At 54.6% G+C, this 18,081-nt stretch overlaps 2 protein-coding genes across 5 annotated transcripts; both read right to left on the bottom strand.

Moving 5' to 3' along the window:
• Positions 1 to 58: 58 nt before the first annotated feature.
• Positions 59 to 13,304, bottom strand: CAPN1 (calpain 1). 4 transcript variants are annotated; one of them, XM_082782094.1, is made up of 22 exons: positions 13,281 to 13,304; positions 7,649 to 7,916; positions 7,486 to 7,555; positions 7,122 to 7,240; positions 6,672 to 6,805; positions 6,423 to 6,591; positions 6,241 to 6,324; positions 5,303 to 5,388; positions 5,115 to 5,189; positions 4,866 to 5,026; positions 4,592 to 4,770; positions 4,491 to 4,502; positions 2,505 to 2,716; positions 2,362 to 2,401; positions 2,220 to 2,285; positions 2,089 to 2,146; positions 1,906 to 1,970; positions 1,741 to 1,809; positions 1,567 to 1,645; positions 1,349 to 1,465; positions 406 to 464; positions 59 to 320 (listed from the first exon to the last, which is right to left on the bottom strand). In XM_082782094.1, the coding sequence occupies exons 2-22, from the start codon at positions 7,913 to 7,915 to the stop codon at positions 294 to 296; spliced, it is 2,148 nt and encodes a 715-aa protein (XP_082638220.1). In that variant the 5' UTR covers position 7,916; positions 13,281 to 13,304; the 3' UTR covers positions 59 to 293. The 4 variants fall into 4 exon arrangements, with proteins under 4 accessions (XP_082638220.1, XP_082638219.1, XP_082638221.1 ...); XM_082782093.1 differs by lacking the exon at positions 13,281 to 13,304 and adding an exon at positions 12,116 to 12,242; XM_082782095.1 differs by lacking the exon at positions 13,281 to 13,304 and adding an exon at positions 10,656 to 10,699.
• Positions 13,305 to 13,843: 539 nt separating this feature from the next.
• On the bottom strand, positions 13,844 to 18,081 carry SPDYC (speedy/RINGO cell cycle regulator family member C; the record flags this gene model as incomplete). The annotated part of the gene is made up of 6 exons (XM_082782086.1): positions 17,984 to 18,081; positions 16,013 to 16,201; positions 15,819 to 15,877; positions 15,133 to 15,218; positions 14,877 to 15,048; positions 13,844 to 14,056 (listed from the first exon to the last, which is right to left on the bottom strand). The coding sequence occupies exons 2-6, from the start codon at positions 16,188 to 16,190 to the stop codon at positions 13,844 to 13,846; spliced, it is 708 nt and encodes a 235-aa protein (XP_082638212.1). The 5' UTR covers positions 16,191 to 16,201; positions 17,984 to 18,081.

The raw sequence follows: 18,081 nt of genomic DNA, 5'->3' as shown, positions 1-18,081 counted from the left end.
CGCTGCGTGGGATCGGGGGTCAAGGGGGGGGGGGGGGGATAAGAAATGGGGGAAAACGAGCAGGAAAAAGAATTTTAATAGGATTTCTGTTTCCGGGGGGGGGTCGCACAGTACAAAACGAGAACCACACTGGCACCCGGCGGGGGGCACATCCCTGATTGTGGCACCGAGGGGGGGGGGGGGACACCCCAAAACTTGTGTCCCCACCCCCACCCCAAAAAAAAAAAAAAACAACAAAAAAAAGTCAGGCGGAGTGACAAAAAGCGCAGAAATTCCCCCAAAACGTCCTCGGCTCAGGCGAACATGGTGAGCTGCAGCCACTGGGGGGAAAGGGGGGGAGTCAGAGGGGGGGCCCGCCCCGCTTTTTGGGGTGAAACCCCCCGGGTTTGGGGCGGGGGCGCCTACCTGCAGCAGCCCCATGGTGACGACGCCGTCGCGGTCCCCGTCCAGCGCCTGGAAGAAGCCTGGGGGGGGAATTGGGGGAAATCGGGGGGAATTTGGGTTAATGGGGGAAATTGGGGGGGGAAATTGGGGGGGGAAATGGGGTTAATGGGGGAAATTGGGGTTAATGGGGTGAAATTGGGGGGTTAATGGGTGGGTAATAGGGGGAATTGGGGAAATCGAGGGGAATTTGGGGTTAATGGGGAACACTGGGGGGAAATTTGGGGAAAATGAGGGGAATTGGGGTAAATTGGAGGGCAACGGGGGGGTAATATGGGAAATTGGGGAGAAACGGGGGTAAATTGAGAGGGAATAGGAGAAATTGGGGAGTAATAGGGGAAATTGGGGATAATGGGGTGAAATAGTGGAAACTGGGGGTAAATTGGGTGGTTAAGGGGGAAATTTGGGGAATTGGGGGGTAACGGGGGTAATAGGGGAAATTGGGGGAGAATAGGGGAAATTGGGGGGGAATGGAATGGTAATAGGGGAAATTGGGTTGGAATAGGGGGTAAAAGGGGAAATTGGGTGGGAATGGGGCTGGGGGATAATGGGGTGGGTTTAAGGGGAAAGTTGGGCAAACTGGGAGCATTTTGGGTGAAATTGAATGCCCCTCCCCCCCCCTTTTCTGCTAAATCCCACTTCAAGGAAAAATTGTGCAATTCGGGTAAAATTGTGAAATTCGGGGAAAACCCGGAAAAAAATCCCACAGGAATTAAGGGGAAAGGTGGAAAACGTGCAGCATTTAGCAGTAAAAAAATTAAAAAAGCCGTATTTAAGGGGGAAAAACGGAAAATCCTACAGTTTCCTGCTAAACTTGGAGGGGTTTCCACCATATCCTGCTAAATCCTATTCTTTTGAGGGGAAAGTTGGCCAAAATCGGGGTTTTTAGCAGGAAAAGGGCGCTCACGGAACATGGTCTCCAGGCGCACGAGGCAGCAGACGAAGTTGTCGAAGTCAATGGCCAGGTCGGGCTCGGCGTAGCGGGTGATGATGAGCTCGTGCAGCTTTTTGTTCAATTTATACCCTTTTAGGGGAAAAAAAGGAAAATGCCCATTACCCCAAAACCTTGCGGGAGGTGACGGGGGATGGGTTTAACGAGCCCCGAATTAATTAGGGCCGCGTTACCTGCCGCCTCCAGCGCCATCCGCATCTCGTAGGCGCTCATGCTCCCCGACTTGTCCAGGTCGAACTTGCGGAACACGGCCTACCCGCCGACCCCAAAAAACCCCAAAAACGCCCCAAAACGTTAGGGACGACGGGTCAGGGCCCCCCCGCCGCGCCCTGAGCCCCCCAACCCACCAGGTAGTTGCGGATTCGGTTCCACAGGACGTTGAACTCCACCAGCCCCAGCTTGCCGTTGCCGTCTTTCTACGGGGCAGAAAGGGGTTAAGGAAAAGCAGGCGGGGTTTTGGGGGGAAAAAGGCCTTTTTTGGGACCGCCAGGAGGAGGCGTCGGGGAGGATACGTCCATGAGGTTGACCATGCTGCGGCACGACTCGATGCTGAAGCCTTTGGTGCGGAGATCCTTGTCTGCGGGGCCAAATTCCAAATGGTTGGCTCGGCCCCATTCCAAACCCCCGTTATAGGGTTTTTTTTTGGGTGCCAAACCGCACATTTTGGGTCAAAATCCCCCCCGTTTGGGGCTTACGTTTGCTGATGATGCGGTTGAGGATGGTCTGAAGCTCGGTGACGCTGATTTCCATGTCCTAGGGGGGGGAAATGGGGGCAGTGGGTGTCGCCCCGGTGCCCCCCACGCCGCCTTCCCTGCGTTCCCCTTACCGGCCCCGCGAGCTGCTTGAAGAGCTGCTTGAAGTTGGCGTCGATCTCACCTTCCGAGAGCACTTTCTGGGGGAAAAAAGGGCGGTTTTGGGTCCGAGGGGCGAGGGGAGGAAGGGATAGCATTGCCTGGGGGGATTCTCACCTCATCCGGCAGCGTCGCCTGGATCTTGTCATCCATTTCCCTGCGGGGAAGGGCAAAAAAAAAAAAAAAAAAAAAGAGGATGGGGCCGACGGGGAGCGGGGTCGTTAGCGCTAACGAGGCGCGCCGCTAACGAGGCCGCTTACTCGGTGTCGGCTCTCTTCTCGGAGAAGACGCGGAGGACGAAGTCGCCCTCCTTGTTGGGCTCGAAGGTGGAGGGCACGACGATGTACTCGCCGGGGGGCAGGCGGAAACGGGTGCTGACCTCGCGCAGGTTGATGAACTGCTCCGAGCGCGCCCGCGACGCGTTGGCCAGGAAGAAATCCCGCTTCAGGTGCACCCCCGACTGCCCCGCCAGCTGCCGCAGGGGGGAAAAAAGGGGGAAGGAGTCAGGAAAGGCCTCGAATCGGCCCCAAAACGGCCCGAAACGGCCCGCCGAATGCCCCAAATGCACCCCAAAAGGCCCCGAATGCAGCAAAACTGATGGAAACGCGCCCCAAACGCCACCCAGAAATGCCCAAACACACTCAAAACGTCCCCAAGAAATGCCCCAAGCAACACTCCCCGAAATGCCCCAGTCAATGCCCAAAATACCGCCAAGAAATGCCCCAAAACGCCCCCAAGAAATGCCCCAAATGCACCCAAAACGCCCCCAAGAAATGGCCCAAACGCCCCCAAGAAATGGCCCAAACGCCCCCAAGAAATGGCCCAAACGCACCCAAAACGCCCCCAAGAAACGCCCAAAATGCACCCAAACCCCCCCAAAAAATGCCCCAAAACCCCCCCAAAAATGCCCCAAAACCTCCCCAAACGACCCCAAGAAATGCCCCAAACATGCCCAAAAAGCCCCCAAGAAACGCCCAAAATGCACCCAAAACCCCCCCAAAAATGCCCCAAAACCCCCCCAAAAATGCCCCAAAACCCCCCCAAAAATGCCCCCAAACCCCCCCAAAAATGCCCCCAAACCCCCCCAAAAATGCCCCAAACATGCCCAAAAAGCCCCCAAGAAACACCCAAAATGCACCCAAAACCCCTCCAAAAATGCCCCAACCCCCCCCAAAAATGCCCCAAAACCCCCCCAAAATGCCCCAAACATGCCCAAAAAGCCCCCAAGAAACACCCAAAATGCACCCAACCCCCCCCCAAAAATGCCCCAACCCCCCCCCAAAAATGCCCCAAAACGCCCCCAAGAAACGCCCAAAATGCACCCAAACCCCCCCCAAAAATGCCCCAAACCCCCCCCCAAGAAATGCCCCCAAGAAATGCCCAAAACGCACCCAAAACACAGCCAAGAAACACCCGAAACGCCCCCAGAAATGCCCCAAAACGCCCCCAGAAATGCCCCAAAACGCCCCCAAGAAACTCCCCAAACGCCCAAATGCACAAAGCGCCCCCCAAACATCAACAAATGACCCCAGAAATGCCCCGAACACTCAGATATGTCCCCCAAAATACCCCAAATGCCTCCATAAACACCCAAACTGACCCCAAAACTGACCCAAGTGCCCCCAAACCCGCTGCAAGCGCCCCTAAGGCACCCCAAATGCTCTCAAAACACGGCAAACGGCCCCAAGAACACCCCAAATGCTCCCCAAAGTGCCCATAAACACCCTCAGCTGCCCCCAAAACACTCTAAATACACCCTAAATATCCCCAAAACATCCCAAACGGCCTTCAAAACACACCAAACATCCTGAAAAAAAAAACGTAACATCCCAAACACCCTCCAAAAATTCCAAACACACCCCAAATGCCCCCAAAAAACCCAAACACACCCCAAACGCCCCCAAAAAAACCCAAACACACCCCAAACGCCCCCAAAAAAACCCAAACACACCCCAAACGCCCCCAAAAAACCCCAAACACACCCCAAACGCCCCCAAAACATCCCCCAAACCACCCAAAACGCTCCTCAAACAGCCCCACAACACCCCCAAAACCCCACAAACGCACCTAAAACCACCCCAGATGCCCCCAAAACACCCCAGAGACCCCCAAAACCACCCCAGAGACCCCCAAAACCACCCCAAACGTGTCCCCCAAATCCCCCAAATGCCCCCAAACCCCCCCCACGTGCTTTCCCATTTCGCCCTCGGCCGCTGTTCCAGGCGCCGGCCACGTCTCGCACCCACCTCCGGAGGGACCTGCGGGGACGGGGCGCAAGAGGTGAGGCCACCGGTGACACCGGGGGCCACTGGTGACACCGGGAGGCCACCGGGGGGGCCACCAGTACCTCGTAGACGGCGAAGCCGATGGTCTCCATGTCCTTGCCGTAGCGGCGCTCGCGGCGCCGGTGCTTCTGCATCAGCGCCAGCAGGAAGCTGCAGCCCGGCTCCCGCCTGCCCGCCTCGTCCCCGTCGTCGTCCACCTCCTCCAGCAGGATCTTAAACTGCGGGTTGATCCAGAAGGTGGCTGCGGGGAAAAAAAAAAAAAAAAAAAGGGGAAAAAAGGTGAAAAGGGTGAAAAGGAGGTGGTTTTTAGGGCGTGGCTCGCGTGCCGGGGCGCACCGGGGTAGTTGCGGCAGCCGCCAGCCGTGCTGCCGCGGCGCCAGGTGCCGTCGTAGAGCCGCGTGTTCCACTTGCGGAATTTGCGGGACTGGAGGGCGTCCGGGGTGAGGTTGCAGATCTCCAGGCGGGTGAATTCCCGGAGGAAATCCCGGAAAGCCATCCTGGAGGAGGAGGAGGAAGGTTCAGCCCCCGTCCTGCCGGCTCAAACCCCCCCAAAACGGCCGCTTTTCGCCCCGTTTCGGAGCTGACCAGAATTCGCCGTCTTCCATTTTCACCATCAGCTGCTGCCTCAGCGCTGGCTCCACCGCGTTCCACTCGGACGAGCTGCAAGGAGGTGGGGGGGAAAGGTGAAATTCCCCCCCCTGCAGCCACCAAAGGGCCAGGCTGCTTCGTTAATTAGCGCTAACGAAGGTGCTCGGGGCTGGGGGGGGGCTTACTTGTCACTCCAGGGCCCCGTCCACTCCACCTCGCCCCAAGGGTTGCGCATGCGGATCAGCTCCAGGGCTTGGCCGCGGTAGTTGATCTGCAAAGGGAGGCGTCAGGCCCAAAAAGCGATGATTTTGACCCAAAACGGGCCCGCTTTGGCCCAAAAGAGACACTTCAGGCGCAAAAAGAGCCACTTTCAGCCCCAAAAGAGCCAATTTTGACCCCCAAAGCCCCACCTTCATCCAAAACACGCCGATTTTGGCCCCAAAATCCCCACCTTTGTCCAAAACACGCCAATTTTGGCCCCAAAAGCCCCACCTTTGTCCAAAACACGCCAATTTTGGCCCCAAAAGCCCCACCTTTGTCCAAAACACGCCAATTTTGGCCCCAAAAGCCCCACCTTCGTCCCCAGAAGTGCCAACTTTGCCCCCAAAAGCCCCAAATTTGACTACGTAAGTGTCATTTTCAACCCAAAATGTTAACTTCAACCCCCCAAAGCCCCAACTTTGACTCAAAAAGCCCCACTCTTGACCCCTAAAACATCATTTTCAAGCCCAAAAGCCCCAATTTCAACCCCATAGGCCCTAACTTTGACCCTAAAAGCCCCACTTTTGACCCAGAGTGTGGTAAGTTAAACCTTAAAATTGCCAACTTTGACCCCAGAAGCCCCAACTTTGGCCCCAAGAAACCCTAATTCAACCCCACAGGCCTCATTTTTGACCCAAAGTGCACCAACATTGACCCAAAAAGCCCCAATTTTGATCCCCAAAGCCCCAGTTTCAACACGAAATGCCAACTTCAACCCTAAAAGTGCCAACTTTGACCCCAAAGTAGCTATTGCAACTCCAAAAGCCCCTATTTTGGCCCCGAGGACTGTAATCCAACCCCAAAAGCGCCAATTTTGAGCCAAAAAGCCCTGATTTTAACCCAAAACGGCACCGGCTCTGACCTGCCTGGCTCCTGTCACCGAGTAGGCATGCCCCTTCACCAGCTTCTTGAACGTCACCGCCTCCATGTCGAAGGCGCTCGTGATCTGCGAGGGAACAAGAAACCGACCCCGTTCCGGCGTCACTCCCCTCCCCATCCCCCAAAAAAGCCTTTTTTCACCCCGAAACGCGGCAGGAGACTGACGTCGATGGAGCAGCCGAGCAGGGAGCCCCGCTCCAGCGCCTTGAGGATGATTTGGTAGAGGTCTCGGGGCGGCTTGCGCAGGTCGTACCACTCGGTCACGCCGCCGGTGAAGTCCTCGAAGCCCTCCGAGGTGCTGCCGCCCGACAGCGCCTCGTAGCAGCCGTTCACCCTACAAAGCGGGTAGCAGCTGAGCCATTTCGAGGGTTTTTCGCCCCAAAAACGAGGCGGAAGGGGGAGGGGAAGGCGTACTTGGCGTAGGCTTTCTCCAGCAAGGCGCTCCAGAACTCGGTGCCCTCGGCGGAGTGGACGAAGAGCAGCTTGCCGTCCTTGGTGGGCAGGTAGTCGTCCACCACCACGTCCAGCCACTCGCCGAACTGCCAGATCTAGGAGGAGGAGGAGGAGGAGGAGGAGGAAGAGGAGGAGGAAGGTGAGGCCGAAGATGGCCCCCCACAATCCCAGGGGGGCGCTGGGGGTCCCCCTTTTTCCTGAGCGAACGTTAATCCCAAAAAAAAAAACCCCTCCCGTTGCTTTTAAATCCCGATCAGACGGGGAAAACGGAGCCCTGCCGGGGATCGCCGGTCCCAAATCGGCCTTTTTTTTAGGGGAAAATCACCCGTTTGGGGTCCCCGCGGTGCCAGGAGGGGTTGTTTAGGGGCAGAAAGCGGCCGTTTGGGGTCGGCCTTGTTGAGGGAGCCCCACCTGGAAGTGGAAGATGCCGGCGTATTGGTGCTGGAAGCTCTGCCCGTGCGGCACCACGCGGTGCAGGATGGTTTCGTTCAGCGTCAGCGAGGCGATGGCCGCCAGCAGCCAGCAGTCACCTGCGGGGGGTTTTGGGGGAAAAAACGCCTTTTTCTGGCCACCCCAGAGCTTTCCCTCGGCGCCAGAGATGCGTTAGGGGCGCTCAGGGGAGGTCGCGGCCGTCCCCGTTGCGGTTGAACCTGTTTAATGCGACCGAGCTCGCTCCGGCGGCAGCACCATCGTGGCGAATTCCCTGATTTGAGGCCAAAAAGCGAGGAAAAGGGTAAAAAAAAAAAAAAAAAAAAGAGGAGTTAAAGGCACTTACCCAGCGCTCCCTGGCAGATATCAGTGCGCGTGGCCCCATCCACAATGAACTGCGGGCGCGAGCACAGCTCCTGGGAGGGAAACACCCCCAAAACGGCGGTGACGATCAGGAAAATTGTGGTTTTTTTTTACCAAAAAATAAAAAAAAAAGCGGGTTCGCTCACCGTGGGCCTCATCCACTGCACGCCACGGGTCTTGGAGGAGCCGGGGCCCAGCTCCTTGAAGCCCAGCGAGGACGGGGCCGGGGGGAAGGCGTCGTCGCGGAAGAGGGTCCCGGAGCGCAGGCAGGCGTCGCGCAGCGCGGCGAAATCCTGGCCCTGGTAGCGCACGGCCTGCTCGTGGCGGCCCAGCCCCAGCGCCTTGGCCCGCTCCCGCTGCACCTGCGCCGAGACCCCCGTGCAGTACACGGGCACCACCGGCACCTCCGCCATCCTGCCGGCACAACGGGCGCTGAGAGAGGAGGCCCAGGGGGTCGGGAAGAGGCGGGAGGTTAGGAGGGAGGGGGCGCGCCCCGGGGGGTTGGGGTTTCGCGGGGTTCGGAACCCGAAATCGGGGAGCGGAGGGGGAGGCCGGAATGAAAACGCCGACTTTTGGTTTTCCCCGATTTGTTCCCCAATTTGGGGAGCTGAGGATGAGCCCCGAATTAAATGACCGACGTTTTGATTTCCCTGATTTGGGGAGAAAAGGAAGAGCCCCGAATTAAAACACCAACCTTTGGTTTTCCCCAATTTGGGGAGAAAATGAAGAGCCCTGTATTAACACACCGACATTTTCCTTCCCCCAATTTGGGGAGCTGAGGATGAGCCCTGAATAAAAACACCAACCTTTGGTTTTCCCCGATTTGTTCCCCAATTTGGGGAGCGGAGGATGAGCCCCGAATTAAAACACCAACGTTTCATTTTCCCCAATTTGGGGAGAAAAGGAGGAGGCCCTAATTAAAACACTGACGTTTTCCTTTCCCCGATTTGGGGAGCCGAGGATGAGCCCCAAATTAAAACACCAATGTTTTGTTTTCCCCGATTTGTTTCCCAATTTGGGGAGCTGAGGATGAGCCCCGAAAAAAAACACCAACCTTTGGTTTTCCCTGATTTGTTCCCCAATTTGGGGAGCTGAGGACGAGCCCCGAATTAAAACACCAACGTTTGGTTTTCCCCGATTTGTTCCCCAATTTGGGGAGCCGAGGATGAGCCCCAAATTAAATGACCGACGTTTTGATTTCCCTGATTTGGGGAGAAAAGGAAGAGCCCCGAATTAAAACACCAACCTTTGGTTTTCCCCAATTTGGGGAGAAAAGGAGGAGGCCCTAATTAACACACCGACATTTTCCTTTCCCCAATTTGGGGAGCCGAGGACAAGCCCTGAATAAAAACACCAACCTTTGGTTTTCCCCGATTTGTTCCCCAATTTGGGGAGCTGAGGATGAGCCCCGAATTAAAACACCAACCTTTGGTTTTCCCCGATTTGTTCCCCAATTTGGGGAGCCAAGGATGAGCCCCAAATTAAATGACCGACGTTTTGATTTCCCTGATTTGGGGAGAAAAGGAAGAGCCCCAAACAAAAACATCAACATTTGGTTTTCCCCGATTTGTTCCCCAATTTGGGGAGCTGAGGATGAGACCCGAATTAAAACATCAACATTTTGTTTTCCCCAATTTGGGGAGAAAAGGAGGAGGCCCTAATTAAATGACCGATGTTTTGATTTCCCTGATTTGGGGAGAAAAGGAAGAGCCCCGAATTAAAACACCAAAGTTTGGTTTTCCCCAATTTGTTCCCCAATTTGGGGAGCTGAGGATGAGCCCCGAATTAGAACACCAACATTTGGTTTTCCCCAATTTGGGGAGAAAAGGAGGAGGCCCTAATTAAAACACTGACATTTTCCTTTCCCCAATTTGGGGAGCTGAGGATGAGCCCCAAATTAAAACACCAACGTTTTGTTTTCCCCGATTTGTTCCCCAATTTGGGGAGCGGAGGATGAGCCCCAAATTAAAACACCAACCTTTGGTTTTCCCCAATTTGGGGAGAAAATGAAGAGCCCTGTATTAACACACCGACATTTTCCTTCCCCCAATTTGGGGAGCCGAGGATGAGCCCCGAATTAAAACACCAACCTTTGGTTTTCCCTGATTTGTTCCCCAATTTGGGGAGCCGAGGACGAGCCCCAAATTAAAACACCGACATTTGGTTTTCCCCGATTTGTTCCCCAATTTGGGGAGCGGAGGATGAGCCCCGAAAAAAAACACCAACCTTTGGTTTTCCCTGATTTGTTCCCCAATTTGGGGAGCTGAGGATGAGCCCCAAATTAAAACACCAACAGTTTGTTTTCCCCAATTTGGGGAGAAAATGAAGAGCCCTGTATCAACACACCGACATTTTTCTTTCCCCAATTTGGGGAGCCGAGGACGAGCCCCGAATTAAAACACCGACATTTGGTTTTCCCCGATTTGTTCCCCAATTTGGGGAGCGGAGGATGAGCCCCAAATTAAAACATCAACACTTGGTTTTCCCTGATTTGTTTCCCAATTTGGGGAGCTGAGGATGAGCCCCAAAAAAAAACACCAACCTTTGGTTTTCCCTGATTTGTTCCCCAATTTGGGGAGCTGAGGACGAGCCCCGAATTAAAACACCAACGTTTGGTTTTCCCCGATTTGTTCCCCAATTTGGGGAGCGGAGGATGAGCCCCAAATTAAAACACCAACAGTTTGTTTTCCCCAATTTGGGGAGAAAATGAAGAGCCCTGTATTAACACACCAACATTTTTCTTTCCCCAATTTGGGGAGCCAAGGACGAGCCCCGAATTAAAACACCGACATTTGGTTTTCCCCGATTTGTTCCCCAATTTGGGGAGCTGAGGATGAGCCCCAAATTAAAACACCAACAGTTTGATTTCCCCAATTAAAGAGCAAACGAGGAGCCCCCAATTAAGGCTGCATCTCCCCGCGCTCGTTAACAACCCAGTAATTAGCCTCAAGAGGGCTAACGAGGGCTGCTGGCCCCCAGTTGGCAGGGCTGGAGAGCGTTTGGGGCTTTTTTGGGGTGTTTTCGCCTGCTTTGGGGTCACAGCTGGGAGAGGCTGGAGAGCAAAGGGGGTTATTAGGTTCTTTTTTTAAATGTTTTTCCCTATTTCTGTGTTTTCTCCCCCAAAAAGCACGGCTGGGTGGGTTGTGTCAGCACCTGAATGTCCGTCATGAGCTCATTTGGGGGGAAAAATTGAGATTTTGGGGGAAAACGGCCGCGAGCTGAGCAGTTTCGCCTTGGGAACGCCGTGTATAAAGCAACCGAAAAAAAAAATGCAGAAAGGGGGGAAAAAAAAACGGCCCCAAAAGGAGGGGAAACGGCCCCAAAAGAACGGGTCTGGCGAGTCTGGGCGTGTGTCAGGGCCGCTCCCTACGCCCGTTAGAGCTATGAAGGGCGTAATTAGGCTTCCGGAAGCTTAATCAAGGCCTGGGGTGGTTAATTAAGGTTTGGGGGGGGGTTAATTAAGGTCTGGGGGGAGTTAATTAAGGTTTGGGGGGGTTAATTAAGGTTTGGGGGGGGTTAATTAAGGTCTGGGGGGGGTCATGAAGGACTGGGGGAGGGAGGGGGTTAAGGAGTTGGGGGCTTCGTTAAGGACTGAGGGGAGTTCATTAAGGACTGAGGGGTTAATTAAGGTCTGAAAAGTCTTCATTAAGGACTGGGGGGGTTAATGAAGGGTTTGGGTCTTAATTAAGGGTTATGGGGGCTTCCTGAAGGACTGGGGGGTCTAATTAAGGACTACGGGGTCTTCATTAATGACTGGGGGGCTTAGGGAAGGACTGGGACGTTAATTAAGGACTGGGAGGGGGGCTTCATTAAGGACTGGGGGGGCTTCATTAAGAACTGGGAGGCTAAATTAAGGACTGGGGAGGCTTAATTAAGGACCGGAGAGCTTAATTAGCGCTGCAGGAAGGTGAGAGGCACATTTGTGACCCCGCAGCCCGGCGTGCCCCAAAAGCAGCAATTAGACCCCCAAAACCCCCTAAATTGACCCCAAAATGAGGGGGGGAAGCCTCAGCCCCCCTCCACCCCCCCCTAGAGGAATGTGGGGCCTATCGCACCCCAGCCCCTTACACCTCCCCCCCGCACCCCGTTAATGAGCTCCCTGTTAACGAGCTCCTCGTTAACGAAGCCCCCTCCCCCTCCCCATTGTTTTTTGGGGGGTGAAGTGACCCAAAACCACTTTTTTTCAGCCCAACTTGGAGGAGGAAGTGGGTGCCCGGCGTCCCGGCAGGTGCCGCAGGGCAAGGGCTCGAGCGGCAGCGGCCGTTTCACCTCCCGTTGGGGGAAAATAACCCCAATCCCCCCCCAAAAAAAAAACCCTAAATCCTGAGGAAAAACCTCCAAATCCCAAATCCCTCTCGTTTCTCCCCAAAACGAGCTCAAATCCCCCGGCAAAAAAACTTTCCCGGTCCAAACGGGGCTCGGAGCGGGGCAGCACCCAACCCCTTCCCCTCTGCGAGGGGAAACAGCCCCCAAGCGGCCCCGGCTCAGGGGGTTTCTCCCCCAGTTTTGCCCGTTTTTGCCCTTTTCCGCCCCAATTTGGCGGCGAGCGGAGTTGTGTAAGCGAGTTGGCGAGCAGGGAGCGATCGCGCCCGTTCCCCTCCCCGGGGACGTACCTCGATTTGGGGGAAGGGGGAGAGGGGAGGGGGAAGCGTTGCCAAAGTCGCCGCTTTTGGGGAAAACCGCCCAAAACCAAAGCAAACAAAAAAAAATAATAAAACAAACTGAAAGGAAAAGCAAAAAAAAAACACCCAAAAGCGCCCCAAAGTCTTCCTGGAGCTGTGAGGCGAGGCCGGGCCTCGCCCCGCTGCCGGCCTCCTCCCAAGGCTCCTCCCTGCCCGGCTCCTCCCTCGAGGAAGGGGGGGGAAAGAGGGGAAACGGGGTGAAAAAAGGGGATTTTGGGGGCGCTGAGGTGGTGGGGGGGGATGGGGAAGGGATTTGGGGTGGTTTCTGGGGGTTTTGGGTGCGGCCACTGCTGCGGGTTTTTGTCCGCAGTGCTGCAGGGCTGGAGGGGGAGCAGGGCCGGGGGCGGCGCCCTGAGACGGGTGTGGGGCCGGGACACGCGTGGGGAAGCGTGTGCGGGCCGGGACACGCGTGGGGGAGGCGTGTGGAGGTCAAGGACAGGCGTGTGGGAGGCGTGTGCGGGTTGGGACACGCGTGTGGGGGGCTGGGACACACGTGGGAGGCATGTGCGGGGCTGGAACACGCGTGGGGGAGGCGTGTGCGGGCTGGGACACGCGTGTGCGGGGCTGGGACACGCGTGTGGGAGGCGTGTGGGGGCTGGGACACACATGTAGGAGGCGTGTGCAGGCTGGGACACGCGTGTGTGGGGCTGGGACACACATGTAGGTGTGTGCAGGCTGGGACATGCGTGTGTGGGGCTGGGACACACATGTAGGTGTGTGCAGGCTGGGACACGCGTGTGTGGGGCTGGGACACGCGTGTGGGGGCTGGGGCACACATGTAGGAGGCGTGTGCAGGCTGGGACATGCGTGTGGGGGTCAGGACACACATGTGGGAGGCGTGTGCAGGCTGGGACATGCGTGTGAGGGTCAGGACACGCATGTGGGAGGCGTGTGCAGGCTTGGACACGTGTGTGCAGGGCCAGGACACACAAACCTGGAGCATGTGAGCCCGTGACACACATGTGCACCACATTTGGCTGCAGAGGGGACATGTGGAGGGGCAGAACACACGTGTAACATGTGACATGCATGTAACATGCGTGTAACACGCGTGTGATGTGTGTAACACGCGTGTAATAGCAGGGCCCATCCCTACCTGAACCCACGGCTCTGCTCCCTCCCGGGCGCTTCGCAGCAGCGGGGCCCTGCCGAGCAAAAACAGGCGGTTATTGCCCCGCCCTGCTCCTTTTTCCCCTTTTCCCCCCAAATTTTGGGGCCTATTTTTAGCAGCGCGCACCGCCCCCCTCCCCTTCTCCCCCCCCACAACACAAAAATGATGATTCAGTGCTTCACGTTGCCCGTTTTCACCCCTTTTTGCACCAATTGCGCCGTGGCTCCTCACTACACCCCCCTGACTTAGGGCTCGTAACAAAAAGGGGGAGTTTTGGGGTGAAAAACAGCAAAAACGGGTGTTGGTTGTGGTGTGGGGTGGCAACAGCAGCAGGTGGTGCTCACAGCAAAGGGTTTGGGTTAGATTCATTAGAAGATTGGGCAAAAGTGGGGAAGAACACCCAAAAACAGCCCCGTTAGCGCCGCACGCGAGCGGCCCAGCGAGCAGATTCTGAGTTTAAAAGCCCAAATTTTGGGCAAACCGCGAGAAAAACGTGGGGAACGCGGCCCCGAGCCCGTCACTCCCCAAATTTCGGGTGCTCGGGGGGTTTAGGCACAGCCAGGGGGGTGCTGCAGGGGGAGGACGAGGACGGCGGGCACCAGGGCTTCGTCGTCTTCTTCATCCTCATCCTCTTCCTCCTCCCGGGGGGCCGGCGGGGGGGCGCGGGGCCGGGGGTCCCCGGCGTAGCTGCGGACGGCCCCGCTGTGCTGGGGGGGGCGCTGGCGCAGCCAGGCCCAGTGCAAGGGCTCCGTCGCCATGATCTGCGGGCAGGGAGGGGGTTTGGGGAGAGAAACACACGGTTTGGGGCAAAAGGGGCAGGGTCGGGGGAGAAAACGGGGAAAAATTACCCGGTTTGGGGCAGCACAGGCAGGGTTCGGGGAGAGAAATGCACGGTTTGGGCAGAAAAGGGAGAGAAATGCGCAGTTCGGGGAGAGAAATGCACGGTTTGGGGGCAGAACAGGCAGAGTTTGAGGAGGAAAGGGAGAAAAATGCATGGTTTGGGGCAAAACAGGCAGGATTGGGGGAGAGAAAAGCACGGTTTGGGGCAAAATAGGCAGGGTTTGGGGAGAGAAGTACGCGATTTAGGGAGAAAAGCATATAGTTGGGGCAAAACAGGCAGGGTGTGAGGAGAAAAGGGAGAGAAATGCATGATTTGGGGCAAAACAGGCAGGGTTTGGGGAGAAAAGTACGTGGTTTGGGGCACAAAATGTACAGTTTGGGGATAAAAGTGTGCGGTTTGGGGTGAAGAGTGCCACAGGGGAACTGGCATGAGTGCACGGTGAGGGGTTCGCTGCTGGCTTGGGAGCATGGAACCCCCAGAAATCATTTTTTAAGGCTTAAAATTAAAGGTAAGTTTCAAAAAAAACAGGCTTTAAGAGAAGCATGCTTTGAGCACAGCCTTTTAGAACCAACCTCATTCCAAAAAGTGATGTTTTTAAGCCAAAAGCTGCACGGCCAGCTCCACCGCAGCCGAGCAGCGAAGCCGCAGGGCCCCCATCTCTCCTCGAGACTTCCCCCGCTTTGACGGTGGTTGGGGGATTTTTTTGGGGCCAAACGGGGGGATTTTGGCAGCGCACTGACCTCCTCGCAGCAGTGCCGGCTGACGGCCGCCCGGTAGCTCATGCGGGCCCAGAGGCGGTCGCGGCGGCGCAAGAAGCGGGGAAAATGCCGGCGCCAGCCCGGCCCCAGCGCCCAGGGGAAGATCTCGTACTTGTGCTCCTCCTCGTCCTCCTCCATGTCGCTCGCCAGGTACCTGGGAGGGGAAACGGGGTGAAATCAGGGCGTTTTGGTCAACCAGGGGATTAGCCAAAGGTGGCGTTAGGGCTGCTGAACGTACAGGGCGGTGAAGAGGTTGATGCGGGTGTACTCGGTCGTGGGCAGCCCGGCGCGCTTGAAGTACGTCAGCGCCATCGCCAGCAGGTACTGGGGGCAGTGGGGGGAAAAAAAAAGAAAAAAAGGAGGTTTTTAGTCAAAACCAGGCACCAAAAAGCACCGGGTTTGGGTCAAGAAGCTGGAACCAAATCGTGGTGCTTTTAGTCAAAAAAAAAAAAAAAAAACAGGAGCAAAACACAGCAGGTTTAGCCAAAAAACACAAAAAAAAATGGAACAAGCCAGCCACGGTTTTAATCAAAAACACAGAAACTAGACAAAAAACAGTGTTTTTTGTTTTTTGTTTTTTTTGACTAAAATGGCCAAAACCAGGTCCAAAGCACAACGGTTTTGGTCAAAAAACACAAGAACTGGACACGAATCAGTGGTTGGGGTTTTTTTGTTTGTTTAACTAAAATTATGAAAAAGGGGACTAAACCAGCAATTGTTTTGATCGAAAAACAGAAACAGGACCAAACCAGCGGTGGTTTTAGTCAAAACCCCCAAAACTGGACAAAACCAGTGTGTTTTGACTAAGACTGTCAAAAATGGAACCCGATGGGCGGCAGTTTTGGTCAGATTTCCCCAAACGGGACCAAACCAGCAGCAATTTCGGCCCAGCCCCTGAGGTCCCTGCATTTGGGGCCGATTGACCTTATCGGAAATCCTATAGCAGACATCCGTTGCAAGGAACTCCTGCACCACGTCATCTTCTGTAACGAGATGGAGACAAAAATCAGCTATTTGCAAATAATTCCGTGGCACACACCCCCATCCATCCGCTTTTTAAAAAAAAACAGAGGGAGTTTTGGGTAGTTTTGCCGGGATTTGGGTGTTTTCGCTCTTACCCAGGAGGCTGAAGAAGGCTTCCCGCTCCTGGCGGTGCAGGTGGAGGCTCCGCGGGGCGCTGCTGGGGGTTGGGGGCTGCCCGCAGGACCCCCAAGCCACTGGGGGTCTCCTGCTGCACCGCTGCCCCCCCGAGGGGGCAGAGGCCGGAGGGGGGGTGAGGCTGGGGGGGTGCTTCATAGGGCCAGCAGCTGCGTAGGGAAAGAGCCCAGAGTTGCCCCAAAACGGACCCGACCCCCCTAGCCCCCACCCCAAAGCCTGAGGCTTTCCCCCCAAGCCAGCCCCCTGGCCCAAATCCCCTTTAAAGACGAGACCCCCCAGACCCCTCAAATTCCCCCTCAAACTGACCCAACCTCCCCCAAAAATACAATTTTAGGGCTCCACAGCCCTTTTCAGCCACTTCAGGCTGAAAAAAAATTTTGTTTGTTTGTTTTTCCTGAATAAACAACCCAAAATTGGGTAAAACCATGGCAGGCGTGAACAGGTGAGCTGCACGGAGTGGCTCTTCTCCCCTCCTTTAAGTAGCTTTAAGGAAAAAAAAATAGGTATAGAGGAAAAAAAGCATCATGTTTTTGACAAATTGAGGTTTAACTCCTGTCTTATTCCCCTATACCAGAAGGAAAGTGCAGAAATGCCATTTTCTAGCCCCAAAAAAAGAGCTAAACACATCACTGCCTGGTTTCCCAGAAACAACAGAAGAAGATATATATACACATAAGTATTTTAATTCCCCAGCTGACGTTTTTTGGTACATTTTGACGTTTTGGGTATGTTTTACGGCAGGAAAACACCTTTGGAAGGTGCTTTGTCCCACCAATTTCCCACCCTTACACCTCACATGACCTCCTTGCTCCCATCTTTTCAGTAACTTCTGCTTTTTTTTTTTTTTTTTTGTTTTCCCCACTATTTCACTGGTTTGTTGCTTTGTTGTCATTATTTCAGTATTCTTTGTGGTATTTTAATAGTGTAATGCTCTTCAGGAGCTCCTTTTTCTTGCCAAAGGGATGTGGAGCACACCCAGCTGCAACCTCGTCACCTGCTCTAGCGAGCCCAAGGTGGCAAAATAATCTTTAAAAAGCCCCAAAACACCTGCTAGGAAAATTAGAGCTGCAATTATTAGAAAAAAAAAAAAGATTTATTTTTTTTTTTTGTTAAAGCCAGGATTTCTGGTTTAAAGATTCAAAATGCTTCAAAGGGTTCAGAAAACTGGAGGGGCAGAAGAATGCTATTCCCTCCGCAGGAGGCAATTTATCTTATACTTTGTTAAAAGAAGAGGTATTTTGTTTAAATAAACATGTTTTAATCAAAACTTTAATCATGAAACACACGTATTTTAACCAGAGGAAAAAACACCCAGTGAATCCTAACCTTTGAGGCATTCAAAGCATCTTTACAGCTACCAGTCTGATGCTGAAAAGGGTTGAAGAACAATAAAGGAAGCAGTTTGGGGTTAAAGCAGCTCCCATTTGGGCCAAAGTAGTAATAAGCACAACTAATTTATCCCCAATATGAAGTAAAACCGGGCTCATCTCCAATAAAAGCAAGAAAACACCTCATTTGTGCAGGTTTTGTTGCCTCTCCCAGCACCTAACCACAAATAAAGTGTTTTTAGGTTTGATAGCTGCAGCCAGGAGAGGGGGTGCCTCTTGCAGCCCTCTGCTGAACGGCAACCAGCAGCCACCCCACCAACTACTGAAAAAAAAAGGGAAAAAACACCTTTTTTAATGCAGGAAGAGAGTGTTAAAGCGCTGCACTTCATCAAAGCTCAATGCACAGGGCCAGCAGAGCCCTCAGAGCTTTTGCGCCCTCCATTTTCCCTCAGAAAACCACTGGGGTCCCCCTTCCCTCAGGGGGAGAGGGACAAGACGCACCACATAAAACAAAAATAAAAAAGCTTACGGGGCTATTTTCACCTTGCACCACCTGAGCTCAGCCTCCCGTACGCGGGCAGGGGGGAAAGATGGCGAATTTACCTCAAAACTCCCTAGTTTTTCTCTCAGAAAAGGGGAAAGAAATCACCTCAGGGGCAGCGACGACGCCCAGGCGCTTTCCCGCCTCGTGCTTTTCCCGC

This window comes from Aythya marila, assembly GCF_965140915.1.
Source record: "Aythya marila genome assembly, chromosome: 35".
Lineage (NCBI taxonomy): Eukaryota > Metazoa > Chordata > Aves > Anseriformes > Anatidae > Aythya > Aythya marila.
The sequence above is the reverse complement of the archived record's forward strand: the minus strand, read 5'-3'. Positions and strand labels throughout refer to the sequence as shown.

What these genes read in the sequence shown, in the direction of transcription:
- CAPN1 (XM_082782094.1), bottom strand. Translation starts at nt 7,915, where the DNA reads ATGGCGGAGGTGCCGGTGGTGCCCGTGTACTGCACGGGGGTCTCGGCG. An exon ending in TATCTGCCAGGGAGCGCTGG is followed by an intron (nt 7,241 to 7,485) that starts GTAAGTGCCTTT and finishes AACCCCCCGCAG; the next exon opens with GTGACTGCTGGCTGCTGGCG. An exon ending in TCAAGCAGCTCGCGGGGCCG is followed by an intron (nt 2,147 to 2,219) that starts GTAAGGGGAACG and finishes TCCCCCCCCTAG; the next exon opens with GACATGGAAATCAGCGTCAC.